Below are 14,363 nucleotides of genomic sequence, written 5' to 3' on the forward strand. Positions count from 1 at the left end.
ATGCAGGATTCATTTCCTGTGCACAGCTACACACACTGAAGAAGTGTAATTAACAAATTATACTTAGGACGGGAACAGATCAGGGGACAAGCAGAGGCTCTTCATACCTTAGATCAGGGTTGGTAAACTTCTATAAAAGGTCAGACAGTAAATAATTAGGTTCAGTAGGCCACAAGTCACTGTGTGCTGGGAAAGAACCCGGACAGCGTGCAAATGGTGGTGACAGCTTTATGCCGATAAAATTTTATTTTTAAAAGCAGTCATTTGCGGACCCTGCTTTAAATAGAAACAGAGTTTTGGATAGGAATGGAATCCGAGAGAAAAGTAGGCAGGAGGGTGAAAGGACCTCAGCGTCTGCTTTAATCTCACCAGCAAACAGAAGCTCCAGACTTCGAGCTAAGATGGCAAAGAAGAGGCGCTTCTAGAAGTGTCATCTTCCAAAATTCACTGAAAACAGAGCAAGACGGCAAGGAAAAGCCATCCCTGAAACCAGCCATTTTCACACGCCTGGCACCTACAAACCGCAAGGCACAGGGGCCAACAACTAGAAGCTGCTGACTAGAGGAGGGTGGTCCAGAAAGCAAAGGCCTCTCTCCCAGAGGTGAGTGGGGGAGGAAACGTCCCGGAGGCGAGTGGGGAGGGAACGTCCTGGAGGCGAGTGGGGAGGGAACGTCCCGGAGGTGAGTGGGGAGGGAGTGTCCCGGAGCCAAGGCAGGAGCCTGGGCAAGCACCAGGAGTACAGGAGGAGGAAGGTGGCGGCTTCAGAATCGAACGAGTGACAGGGAGCGACCCCACCCCAACACAGGCAAAGAGACACACAAAAGCCAGGCCAGCCACCCAACCAAGGAGCTCTGGACCCTGCCTCTCCCTGAGCTGTTCTTTGCCAACTGCAGGCTCCACCTGAAGAGAAGCCATCACAGTTAACCTGCTGTGAGAGAGACCTATGGATCCAGGGATGAGGCCACCAGCAACAGGCAGCGACACACAACCTCAAAAAAGTTCTCTCACAGAAAGCTCAAGGAACAGATACAAGACTTCAGAGAAGGGATAACAGGAAAAGAGGCGGCAAATGAGCTAGGAGAACTCAGGAGAAGAAAGGATGATCCCAAGGAGAGGCTTCCAAGGGGAGCTGGCACATGCCCAGGGAGCTCAGGAGAGAGCAAAGCTCTGCTGTGTCCCGCAATGCTCCAAGGCCCTTCCAGGTGTGGACCCCACGATCCAGGCACCAACTCCTCATCTTACCCTTTACACCTGGAGGGGTCAGGAAAGCAAACCTCTGCTGTGTCCCCCAACACTCCAAGGCCCTTCCCAGCACGGACCCCATGATCCAGGCACTGACTCCCCATCTTACCCTTTACACCTGGGGGGGTCAGGAAAGCAAAGCTCTGCTGTGTCCCCCAACACTCCAAGGCCCTTCCCGGCGTGGACCCCACAATCCAGGCACCGACTCCCCATCTTACCCTTTAAATACTCTCTGATCCGCTCCTTCAGTTCCACAGATTTATTTTTGCTTCTTTCACAAATTACCTATTGGAAAAAAAAGTGTGTCTAAATCTTATTTGATCGCAACATTTCCTTATCATTACAATGATTTCAGAAAAATAGTTTTAAACTCAGTGAGGCAGAATAGTATCTTAATGCTAAAGATTTAATAAAGCTCACACTCAGAAAATGTGTGAAGAGTGTGGTCTTTCTAAAAGTCTAAGGGGACAGCTAGGAGAACACACTCTGGGATTATGGGTAAATTTACTTTTTCTTTGCACTACTCGACATTTTCTAACTGTCTGCAAGAAAAGGAAAACGTACCAGTGCATCGAGTAAAAGCAGAAGCACGTGAACATGTTTCTAACCTTCTTGGTTGTTGGAGTTCCACTTACAGGAAGCCTGGTCATACACAAACTTTTTGTTGTGAGGCTGGGTCAAGGTGGAGCTCCTAAGTAACACGGAACATCAAAGTTCTATTTTTGCCACTAAAGAAATCAACTTTCTCAGCCCTTGAAGAATTGCAGCAATACGAACTTTTGCTAGAAACTATAGAAAAACCAACAACCTTCAAATAAAAGGAAAGAAAGGAACCAGCCTATGAGAGAAACTAACTAAAATTATGAATGCAACTACATTTTTGAGTCTGTACCTGATTGTGAGCTTTAAAAAGTCAAATGCTTTTTAAAATGCCAGGAGTTTTAAGTTGGTTACCAAATGCCATTCTTATGTTGAAGAAGTACAGATACACACACACACAAAATTGAATCACATATATGCAAAATAATGGCAATTTCTCAGTTGTAGAATTTTCTGGTGGATTTTATTCTTTTTGATCAAGCAGTATTTTAAGTTTTCTATGGCAAGTGGATGTATCGCTTATGTAATAACAGCAATTACAGAGGGGGTGTGGGAGAGGCCACTACCACCAGAAGATCCTTATAGCTTTTATTTCTAAAGGGCTGCTAGACCAGGGACAGCTCACAGCTGTAATACACAGAAAAATCACACTCGTCTTTCAGTTCTCAGAAGGTCCAGATACTTCTTGCACTTTGCGGGCACAGAACGTACTTCTGCCCTCTGCAAGGTGTACTTTGCTCGACTGCTCAGGATCATGACGAGGCCTGACTGACAAGGCTTGTTTGGGTCAGATGAGTATGTATGTGTGAGAAGCTTAGCACAGTGCCTGGTGCACACCGAGCTGAATACAATTTAGCTGCTTTCAGCATCGTCATCCTTACCACCATCATCACCATCATCACCACCACTGCCAACACCACTATCATCATTGCTATCTTCATCCTCACCACCATCATCCTCACCATCACATCATCACCATCACTATCTTCATCACCATCCTTACCACCATCATCCTCATCAGCATCACAACCATCATCACTACCACCATCACCCTCACCATCACCACAACCATCATCCTCCCTACCACCACCACCATTATCTCACTCACCATCACCACAATCCTCACCACCACCACCACCGTCTTCATCCTCACCACCATCACCACCACCACATCATCACCATCTTCATCACCATCCTCACCACCATCATCCTCATCATCGCAACCATCCTCACTACCACCACCACCGTCACCACCATCAACCACCATCACCATCACCACCACCATCATCACCATCACCACCATAATCACCATCACCATCACCATCATCATCACCATCACCATCACCACCACCATCATAATCACCATCACCACCATCATCATCCTCATTGTCACCATTACCACAATCCTCACCACTACCACCATCACCACCTTCATCACCATCTTCATCACCACCACAATCATCATCATTCTCACTACCACCGTCATCACCATCACCACCATAATCACCATCACCACCATCATCCTCACTACCACCATCACCATCATAATCACCATCACCACCACCATCATCATCATAATCATCACCATCACCATCACCACCATCATCCTCACTACCACCATCATCACCACCACCATTACCACCTCTGTTCGCTCTGACTCTGGTCAACTGATGTGTTCAGAGAGGAAACTTGATAAAAGACTGTGAGCTGTTCAAAGCAACTGACTGCCAGTTTTAGGAAAATAAAATCAGCAAACTGGGTCAGTTCCTTCCCTCCTGGTTCTACAGATGCATCTTCTTCACAAAGTGCACCTTACTCAACAGCCAGGGTTCTAACATGTGCCCATAAAGCAAACACAACTCATACAGAGCTCCTTGTGGCTTCCCTGTGCCTGTGATCATAGACTGTAAATTTATATATTTCCATTTCTAACTCTAGATAGCAACTGCATTGTAATAAGTACTTACATCTTCAGGTGTTTTATCATATTTATTCCTTGAGTTTTTTACAATCAAATGGTGTGACGAAAGCACGTTGACTACATCTGCATTTCCAAACTTACAAGCAAAATGCAACGGTGTGTCATAGCCCTGAAAAAAGGTGCAGAGGAAGTACAATTATTCACACTTGTCTCATAAGGTTGCTCTAAGGTGAAAATAGGTATTTATACATTCATTCATTCATTTATTTTGAGACTCACTGGCATGATCTCGGCTCACTGCAACCTCTGCCTCCCAGGTTTAACCGATTCTCCTGCCTCAGGCTCCCCAGTAGCTGGGACTACAGGCACCCGCCACCCCACCCAGCTACTTTTTTTTTAATTTTTAGTAGAGATGGGGTTTCACCACATTGGTGAGACTGGTCTCGAACTCCTGACCTCAGGTGATCCACCTGCCTTGGCCTCCCAAAGTGCTGGGATTACAGGTGTGAGTCACCGAGCCCGGCTCACACTTTTTTTAAAAAAAAGACTCACAAACAAAAAGGCCATAAAAGACGCTGCTTTCATAATGGAAAAATAATTGGCATTCTAGCACATACCCACTTCATGCCAAGGCTTGAGCTTAGCATACTGACCTGGGTGCCCAGGCCCCGGAGGAGCTTAAATTCTCCATAAACAGTGAACAGTAGCTTTAACCATTCAGGGCCCAGTACAATGTCATGTAAAACATGCCCAGAAAGTGAAATACACAGATGAGGACCACAACCAGAATAAAGCAAAGCCCACGAATTTGGCCTGTACTCAAAGAAGTCTCTGTGGCATGTGACACCACAGTAAACGAAATTCTTTTCACGTTGACGATGCTGCATCACGCCCTGGCTGGGAACCCAGGTCTCCGTCCGTGACGCTGCGTCACGCCCTCCTTCCCCGGATGGTGTCACAGGTCTCCACACCATCTGCCTGGAGCTCCCACAGCTGCACCTCCGATCCTTCCTTATGCTCTGGGCAGTCTCAATTTCACCTTCAACTGTGGTCTACAAACCAGCGGGCCTCACTGTCAACAGTGCCCCTGAGCCCAAGACCTGAAGGGCCAGCCCCCTCCCAGGCACCTCACTTGGACATCCCACAGGCAGCTCCACTGCACCATGTAGAAAACAGAATTCATTTACACCTAGCAGAGCCAGAAACACCTCTCGTCACCTCTGATTACCAAGATTCTGGCTGTGAAGTGTCCAGTGGCATCGTATGCCATGGCGGCCACCCCTAAGCTTCTGCACAGGGAACAAAAACTCATCACGGACCCTACGGCCTGCACTGACACCCCTGCCTCCACTCCTTGGCAACACAGCCTAGGTCACCTGCAAATGTCCTCCTACAGCTCCCTCCCGCCATCACCCACTAGATGTATCCCTTACAACTCTCTCACGTGACCCCAAAAAGGTCTGGAAGTTTGCATATACCACCACGCTACCTGCACTCCATCCTTCTGTCCAGGGGCTGGCAAGCTTTCTTGGACAAGGACCAGACAGTAAGCACTATAGACTTTTTTTTTTGAGACGGAGTCTCGCTCTGTCGCCCAGGCTGGAGTGCAGTGGCACGATCTCGGCTCACTGCAAGCTCTGCCTCCTGGGTTCACGCCATGCTCCTGCCTCGGCCTCCCGAGTAGCTGGGACTACAAGCACCCACCACTACACCTGGCTAATTTTTTGTATTTTTAGTACAGACGGGGTTTCACTGTTAGCCAGGATGGTCTCCATCTCCTGACCTTGTGATCCGCCCGCCTCGGCCTCCCAAAGTGCTGGGATTACAGGCGTGAGCCACCGCGCCCGGCCTCACAAATCTTTATTAAACTACAATACTGGCTACCATTTCTATTAAAACAGCCAGCGGAGGTGGCTCCCGGGCAGCGTGCGTGCAGTGAGCAACCGTGCTGCTGCCTGCTCGGCTCCCACAGCGCCCGCACCGCGGCCCATGACTGCCTGAACACAGACGCCGCCAGCCAAGATGTCAACTGGAATTCTCCTCACAGAGGCCTGCTGCCCAACTCCATGACCAATATCCCTGTTGACACGGGTGGGGCTGCCCAGGCTACTGCAGTTGAGGGTCTCACAGAGGCTGAGGAGGAAGACCTCAGGGCCCAGCTACCAAGATGGATGAGGAAACTGTCACTCTACACTAGTGCTGGCAGCCAAGGAGGAGGACTGTGGAGAGCTTGAGAGGAGGCTGGGCCTCTCTGCCTTGGAGGCTGAAACAGAACCCGCTCTAACGCCTATGTGAAGACTTCTGAGAAACGGGAAGTGGAATAAGAAAGTGGCCCACCCGGATCTCTGCAAGACTCAGGAAATGCTCCCACAGCAAGACAGAAGACCTCAACCAAGACAGATACCTCAGCGGCCCTGTCCATGGTGGGCTCTGCCATCAGCAGGAAGCTCAGAGACGTAAGGAACTCTGCAACTTTCAAGTCGTTTGAAGACCAAGTTGGGCCCATGAAGTCTAAGGTCGTGGGTGACAGAGAACAGCAAGGACAATCTCCCTTCCTCGGCAAGGAGGGGCGACAAACCCGTCGGATCCCGCAACTCTCTAAGCCTGTGGTCACTTACGCTCAGCTGCAGAGCACACGCAACACACCCTCAGCATCACGGCCGGAGCTCTGCAAAACAAAGTGGCCAGCCAGGACGCACACGCAGAGCCGGCTTTGAGAACAGTCCTGCCCATCCACAAGGAGACGTGGCTGCTGCATCCACATGAATTTCAACAGTTGTGTACATAATTATATACTAAAGTTTGTAGATGTAACAGATAACTGTGCTGTCCTTCCTAGGGGTACAGGAAGTGGACAGGGCGGAGAATTTGAAATACTGAGCCAAAGCCCGGGCTCCCTTTAAGAATCATGTTAGTGGCCAGGCACGGTGGCTCACGCCTGTAATCCCAGCACTCTGGGAAGCCAAGGCAGAACGATCACAAGGTCAGGAGATGGAGACCATCCCGGCTAACACGGTGAAACCCCATCTCTACTAAAAATACAAAAAAAATAGCCAGGCGTGGTGGTGGGTGCCTGTAGTCCCAGCTACTCGGGAAGCTGAAGCAGGAGAATCAGTTGAACCCAGGAGGAGGAGCTTGCAGTGAGCTGAGATCGTGCCGCTGCACTCCCGCCTGGGAGACAGAGCAAGACTCTGTCTCGAAAAAAAAAAAAAAGAATCAGGTTAGCCCATCAGAATGTTGAAGGACTGAAGAGTCCTACGCGTAAGTGGCATTTTTGACTTCCTCCTTCCCTAACTCACAGAAGGAATGCAATCACCCAGAAAGCCCTACTTGTTCCATGAGTTTATCTTGAAATGCTAAACAAGAAAACTGTCCATTTTCTGCCCACAGAAAGTAAACTGATTATCAACAACTGTGTAATTGTTGTACTAATCTAGCTTTAATGAAAAGCAAATTCATTTATTTTTTAATGCAGTGGACTTTTCAAAAATCGAAATTAGGCAAAGCAGCTTCAGCCTCCTAGTGAAAGAATATTATTTCTTTGGACTCAAGCTGAAATTGAAGCCTCACATTGCCTCATGCTTTACTTATCATAAACATATAAATGAGGGTTGCTTAACGGCTGTGAGCACTGTGTGGGATTTTACACCTGGCCTGCGTGACTGCCTGTTCCAGCTGGGGTGCTGATTTCACTAACACGCTCCATCCCAGTGTATAAAACTTACTTCTCTTCTCAAGCAGGGCAGCTCCCCTGGCTCCCTACTCTGCCCTGAAGGACTCTCGGGCTCCCGGGGGTGGGAGGGGCTAAGAGAAGGAAAAGCCTGTCTTTAGCACCCTTTAGAAGAGCTGTGCCCCCTTCACAGTGCTGCCTTGCATGGGCCTGGCCCGGGGCGCACTCATCAGTGACTCCAACCCGCCTGCTGGCTGCACTTAAGAAGAAACGACCCCACAGGTCAGGTGGAGGGTGGGGCGTGGGCATCGGCCAGGATTGCTGTTGCCTTTTCTCAGGAGCTACGAAGATCGTTCCTGTTTCTAAGCAGTCGCACCCCAGCAGTCTCTCTCACCACAGCCCTGCGTGTCAGGCAGCCTCTCTCTCTCACCACAGCCCTGCATGTCAGGCAGCCTCTCTCACCACAGCCCTGCGTGTCAGGCAGCCTCTCTCTCACATCACAGCCCTGTGTGTCAGGCAGCCTCTCTCTTACCACAGCCCTATGTGTCAGGCAGCCTCTCTCACCACAGCCCTGCGTGTCAGGCAGCGTGGTCTGCAGGGGCAGCTCTGTGCCTCAGTGGCTCTTGGTAGGACACTGAGGGCCTGCCTGTGGTGTGCACAGCTCTGCCACTCCCGGGAGGGGAAGGGCTGCTCAGCTCAAGGTGTCCTGTTCGGCAGAGGAAATGTCCTCTGACAACCGTGTCCCCAGACGGTTCAGACACCCTCGGGGACAGCACTGCACACACGACGACGATGCAGGGGCCAGGGAACCCCAGCGCACAGTGCCCTTTGTCCAGTGGGATGTGGTGAGAAGGCAGGTTGCAGGGGTGTAATTGATGTATCTTTTCCCCAAAGTTATTATACTAACGAGTAACTTGTCGATAAAGCATTCTTTTGGGGAAAAACTTTTAAACAATTAAAAAAAGAAAGCGTGAGTGGAGGGTGCGCACGCACCATCTTGTCGGGGGTGTTTAGGTACAGGTCAACCACGTAGCGGATGCGCTTCTGCAGCATGGCCTCGTCGTCATCAGGGTACATCAGCCTCATGAAGTCGGGGTTCTCCAGGACGTCCAGAGTCAGCTGGCAGATGGAAGCCTGGTTCTCTTTGGCAGCAACATGCATCACGTTGTACCTGCACCCTTCCTGAAAGAGAACCGCAGGATCTGAGCTTCCTATCTGACGTGTGGATGCGCCCTGTGCGAGTACTGCGAGGGAACCGCCGGGACCGCGCACCTACCCGAGGGAACCGCCGAGACCTACCTGCACGATAGTGGGGTTGTCTCCTGAGCCGATCAGATACCGGGGGTTGCTCCAGATAAGGTCAGAAAAGGTGTCCTCCTCTCCCTTCTCCACAGCTTTCCGAAGCTTGGCGGTGAGGTCCTGAGTGCGGGGATTTTTGTAACTGTTCGCTCGCTCTTTGTTGACTGTTTCTGATTCCGACAAGCACAAACCATCTGTCAGTAAAAGACAGAATTTAAGAACGATTAGTTTCACCAACAGTCACTTGTCACCCATGCACCCTCTGATGAGGGATAAGGAGCTTTCCACAGAGGCTTCTGGCCCAACTGGGAGGCACAGGCGAGGGAAGACGAAAAGGGCCCACGGCCACCGGCCCCAGCATGCAACGCAATGGCAGCCAGCGAGCCCCATTGAGCAGAGCAAGTGGGGGAGAGCAGCCAGACCCGGCCACAATCTCACTGGGGGCCCCAGCCTACAACGGCAGCCAGCGCGCCCCCGTGAGCACAGCAAGCAGAAGAGCAGCCAAACTCTGCCACAATCTTGCTGGGAAAGGCTCTGTGAATGAGGCCAAGTTTGGTGAACTTTGGGTTTTTTCAGAGACAGGGTCTGGCTCTGTTTCCCAGGCTGGAGTGTGGTGGCACGAATATAGCTCACTGCAGCCTCGACCTCCTGGGCTCAAGTGATCTCAGCCCCTCAAGTAGCTGGGACTACAGTTGTGTGCCATCACGCCTGGCTTATATACGTATATATATATACGTATTTTTAGAAATGAGGTCTATGTTGCCCAGGTGGGTCTCAAACTCCTGGCTTCAAGGGATCCTTCTGCCTCAGCCCCCAAGTTGGAATTACAGGGATGAGTCACCACACCCGGCCAGTGAACTCTGAAAGCTTGGTCAGTAGGTGGAGGAGGAATAACGGCAGCGGCGGGCAAGGGAACACTCCCAGAAATCACGCAAGACCTTCGATGTGCACAGTGCAGCTGCAAAGGATTACAGGATTAAGGAGGCTGCCACCATGCCCAGCTGATTTTTTGTGGGGGACGCAGTTTTGCTCTTTCACCCAGGCTGGAGTGCAGTGGCGTGATCTCAGCTCACTGCAACCTCTGCCTTCTGGTTTCAAGCAATTCTCCTGCCTCAGCCTCCCAAGTAGCTGGGATTACAGGCACCTGCCACCACGGCCAGCTAATTTTTGTATTTTTAATAGAGACGGGGTTTCATCATGTTGGCCAGACTAGTCTGAAACTCCTGACCTGAGATTATCCACCCGCCTCAGCCTCCCAAAGTGCTGGGATTATAGGCATGAGCCACCGCGCCCGGCCAGTTTTTTATATTTTTGGTAGAAGCAGGGTTTCACCATGTAGGCCAGGCTGGTCTCAAACTCCTGACCTCAAGTGATCTGCCCACCTCGGCCTCCCAAAGTGCTGGGATTACAGGCATGAGCCACCGTGCCCAGCCTGATTTCTGTCTTAAGGTGATTTCCTTCTGAGGAATTCTCACAAATTGCGAAGAAGGAAATCCATATCTGTTAGAAGCCACTCTGGTTTCCATCCAGGAAGCACCTGTATAAGGCTGACTGAGGGCAGGCGGATGACTGGAAGGAGAGGGCAACATTCCTCTGGAGTACCAGCCCGCCAGGGAAGCCCAGACAACTGTGAGCTGCGAGAGGGAGCAGGAGCTGAGGCCAGACGAAAGGTAAAGGCGGAGGTTCTACCCCACGCTGACCGTGAAGAGCCTCTTCACACAAAACCCTAGTTCTGAGCTGGGAGGTGGGCACCGGTCAGATTTCGGGCTGGACCGCTCCTACAGATGAGCCCAACTTCTCCAGATGCCCTAGTCGTTGAAGCAGGTATAGCTTCAGGTGGGGAAGTAGACTGGTCTCAGGATCCAAAAAGGCGCAGGGGCTCACGCCTGTCATCCCAGCACTTTGGGAGGCTGAGATGGGAGGATAACTTGATGCCAGCAATTCAACCAGCCTTGGCAACATAGCAAGACCCTGTCTCCATAAAAAAATGTTAAATTCTAGCCTGGCCAACATGGTGGCTAAAAATACAAACATTAGCTGGGCGTGGCAGTGTGCACCTGTAATCCCAGCTACTCGGGAGGCTGAGGCAGGAGAATCGCTTGAACCCAGGAGGTAGAGCTTGCAGTGAGCCGAGATCGCACCACTGCACTCCAGCCTGGGCAACAGAGCAAGACTCCGTCTCAAAAAAAAAAAAAAAAAAAAAAAAAGGTTTAAATTAGCTGGGTGTGGTGGTGCATGCCTATTTCTCAGCTACTTGGGAGGCTAAAGCAGGTGGATTGCTTGAGCCCAGGAGTTTGAGGCTGCAGTGGGCCATGATAGCACCAGACTGTACTCCAGGCTGGCAAAAGAACAAGACCCTGTCTCTTTACAAAAAAAAAAAGAAAAAAATCCAACAGACATGGGGACAGATGGAAGCAGCCACAGCGTTCTTTTCAGCTTCTCCACAGTCAAGATGCTAATTACTGGCACATCAGTATCAGAGCTAGCATGGCTTCCTGGTCCACTGAGACCCCATCAACTCTACCATCATGGAGAAAACAAGTTACCACATCGGAGGAAAGAAGGCACAAAACAGGGTGGGATCAATGTGACAGGAACATCAAGATGTGAACAGCTGCATGATTTACCTTTCAACCCATCATTGCTAAAGAGTGGCGCTGTTTTCACAGGAGACAGCGGTAAGGACGTTTTGCTTGGAGAAGGGAAATAATCACAAATTCCTCTAGCAAATTTCTCAGCATCTTCTCTGGTAGAAAAAGCTTTAAATCGGGACCCTTTGATCATCTTGACAGCTTGCAATGCTTCCTTTTTATTTTCATAAACATAGATCCTTTCTGGGTAGGAAAAGTAACAAATGAAAATCAGAGATGGGTGACTGGAGAGCTGTCACCTGGCCACGCCCTGGGCCTAACCATCAGCTTCCACGTCTGCTACCCAGTCGCCTGGCTTAGTTCAGTTCTTTAATCCTGAAGAAAAAGGGCCTTAGCTAGCCAAAATAAAGCAATTAACAAGCTTGACGGTGTGTGTATATGCATGTAACATGATACATATTATGTTCATATACGTAATTCTATATGCCAAGATTCTATCCTAAAAACTAAATTTCATATAAAGATCTAAATAAAAATTATTAAAAGGCAAATTAAAAAAAAACTATAATTATGTCAGCCAAGAACATAAGAGAATTTTAAACACAATTTTGAACAGGGAACGCCTTTTTATTTTTTACTTTATTTTTTTTTTTGGAGACGGAGTCTCACTCTGTTGCTCAAGCTCGAGTGCAGTGGTGCCATCTTGGCTCTCTGCAACCTCTGCCTCCCGGGTTCAAGCGATTCTCCCGCCTCAGCCTGCCGAGTAGCTGGGATTATGGGCGTCCGCCACCATGCCTGACTAATTTTTTGTATTTTTAGTAGAGACGGGGTTTCATCATGTTGGCCAGGCTGGTCTCAAACTCCTGACCTCAAGTCATCCACCTGCCTCAGCCTCCTAAAGTGCTGGGATTACAGGTGTCAGCCACGGCGCCCAACCAGGAATGCCTATTTTTTTTTGTTTTTTTGTTTTGTTTTGTTTTTGACATGGAGTCTCACTCAGCTGCCCAGGCTGGAGTGCAGTGGTGTGATCTTGGCTCACTGCAACCATCATCTCCCAGGTCCAAGCGATTATCCCGTCTCAGCCTCCCGTGTAGCTGGGATTATAGGCACCGGCCACCACACCTGGCTAACTGTTGTATTTTTAGTAGAGACGGCGTTTCACCATGTTGGCCAGGCTAGTCTTGAACTCCTGACCTTAGGTGATCCGCCCACCTCAGCCTCCCAAAGTGCTGGGATGACAGGCATGGCTGGGCCACTGTACCCGGCTGGGAATGCCTTTTTAAACATGCCAAGAAACCATTCAAAACAAGATAATCCTGATTATATAAAAACATTAAAGCTCTGGAGTGGAACTATCACAATTAAGTTTTGTATGAGACTATTGTAAATACATAAGATATACACTACTGGCCAGGAGACAAAAATTTATGGACAATATAACAGAAGAATGGTTACTGTCCACTACTGGATAAAAATGGCCATAGTTTGGGTACGGTGGCTCACGCCTGTAATCCCAGCACTTTGGGAGGCTGAGGCAGGTGGATCACCTGATGTTGGGAGTTCGAGACCAGCCTGATCAACGTGGAGAAATCCCGTCTCTACTAAAAATACAAAATTAGCCAGGCGTGGTGGCACATGCTTGTAGTACTAGCTACTCGGGAGGCTGTAGCAGGAAAATCACCGGAACCCAAAAGGCAGAGGTTGGAGTGAGCCAAGATTGCACCACTGCACTCCGGCCTGGCGACAGACTAGGACTCTGTCTCAAAAAATAAGCAAATAAATAAATAAATAAAAAATAATAAAAATAACTGCACCATGACCATTTCCCAGTGTTACTTTCTTTTTTTTGAGACAGAATCTAGCTCTGTCGCCCAGGCTGGAATGCAGTGGCGCAATCTCAGCTCATTGCAACCTCAGCCTCCTAAGTAGCTGGGACTACAGGCGCCCGCCACGACACCCCGCTAATTTTTTGTATTTTTAGTAGAGACGGGGCTTCACTGTGTCAGCCAGGATGGTCTCAATCTCCTGACCTCATGATCTGCCTGCCTCGGCCTCCCAAAGTGCTGGGATTACAGGCGTGAGCCACTGCGCCCAGCCACTAAGTATTCTTTAAAAAGATCTTATAGAAGAGTAATATTCCATTCTATTCATAGTGTTTAACCAATTATCTACTCATAGGCATCACCACAAATGATATCACAGTAATAACAATACTAATGACAGTGTGCAATTTCTGGCATTCCAATCAATACTGAGTTCTCATTTTTTTTTTCCAATGTTAAATCTTCTTTAAAATTACAGTTCTTGGGCTGGGCACAGTGGCTCACACCTGTAATCTCAGCACTTTGGGAGGCTCAGGTGGGAGGACTGCTTGAAGCCAGGAGTTCAAGACCAACCTAAGCAATAAACCGAGACGCAGTCTCTTAAAAAAAAAAAAAAAATTTAATTACCTACGTGTGGCCAGGCGAGGTGGCTCACGCCTGTAATCCCAGCACTTCGGGAGGCCGAGCCTGGCGGATCACTTGAGCCCAGGAGTTGGAGACCAGCCTGGGCAACATGGGGAAACATTGTCTCTACCAAGAATACAAAAAAACTGGCCGCGTACTGGCACATGCCCGTGATCCCAGCAATCCCAAGCTACTCAGGAGGCTGAGGTGGGAGGACTGCTTGAGCCTGGTAGGCAGACATTGCAGTGAGTTGTTGAGATCGCATCACTACACCCCAACCTGGGTGACAGAGAGACCCCGGTCTCAAAAAAAAATAAAAAAACACCAAAAACAACCAATTAGCTAGGTGTGCTGGTGTGTGCCTGTAATCTTAGCACTTTGGGAGACCAACGTGGGTGGATCGCTTGAGGGCAGTTCGAGAGCAGCCTGGGCAACGTGGCGAAACCCCGTCTCTATAAAAAATACAAAAATTGGCCGGGCGTGATGGCTCACGCCTATAATCCCAGAACTTTGGGAGGCCGAGGCAGGCAGATCACGAGGTCAGGGGTTCGAGACCAGCTTGGCCAAAATCGTGAAACCCTGTCTCTACTAAA

The 14,363-nt window shown here is 49.5% G+C and overlaps 1 protein-coding gene and 1 pseudogene across 2 annotated transcripts in view; one reads left to right on the forward strand and one right to left on the reverse strand.

Moving 5' to 3' along the window:
* The window catches only part of ANKLE2 (ankyrin repeat and LEM domain containing 2), a 41,718-nt gene that overhangs the window by 18,597 nt on the left and 8,758 nt on the right, over positions 1 to 14,363 (reverse strand). For both annotated transcript variants that reach the window (XM_054444869.2, XM_063646853.1), the window contains exons 3-7: positions 11,360 to 11,566; positions 8,733 to 8,926; positions 8,427 to 8,615; positions 3,810 to 3,932; positions 1,461 to 1,527 (exon numbers count right to left, since the gene is read on the reverse strand). In XM_054444869.2, coding sequence (XP_054300844.1) covers positions 1,461 to 1,527; positions 3,810 to 3,932; positions 8,427 to 8,615; positions 8,733 to 8,926; positions 11,360 to 11,566 — 780 coding nt within the window. The remainder of the gene's footprint in view (positions 1 to 1,460; positions 1,528 to 3,809; positions 3,933 to 8,426; positions 8,616 to 8,732; positions 8,927 to 11,359; positions 11,567 to 14,363) is intronic.
* Positions 5,563 to 6,676, forward strand: LOC129009872 (tumor protein D54-like; annotated as a pseudogene).

This window comes from Pongo pygmaeus, chromosome 10 (genome assembly GCF_028885625.2).
Source record: "Pongo pygmaeus isolate AG05252 chromosome 10, NHGRI_mPonPyg2-v2.0_pri, whole genome shotgun sequence".
NCBI classification, from domain to species: Eukaryota; Metazoa; Chordata; class Mammalia; order Primates; family Hominidae; genus Pongo; species Pongo pygmaeus.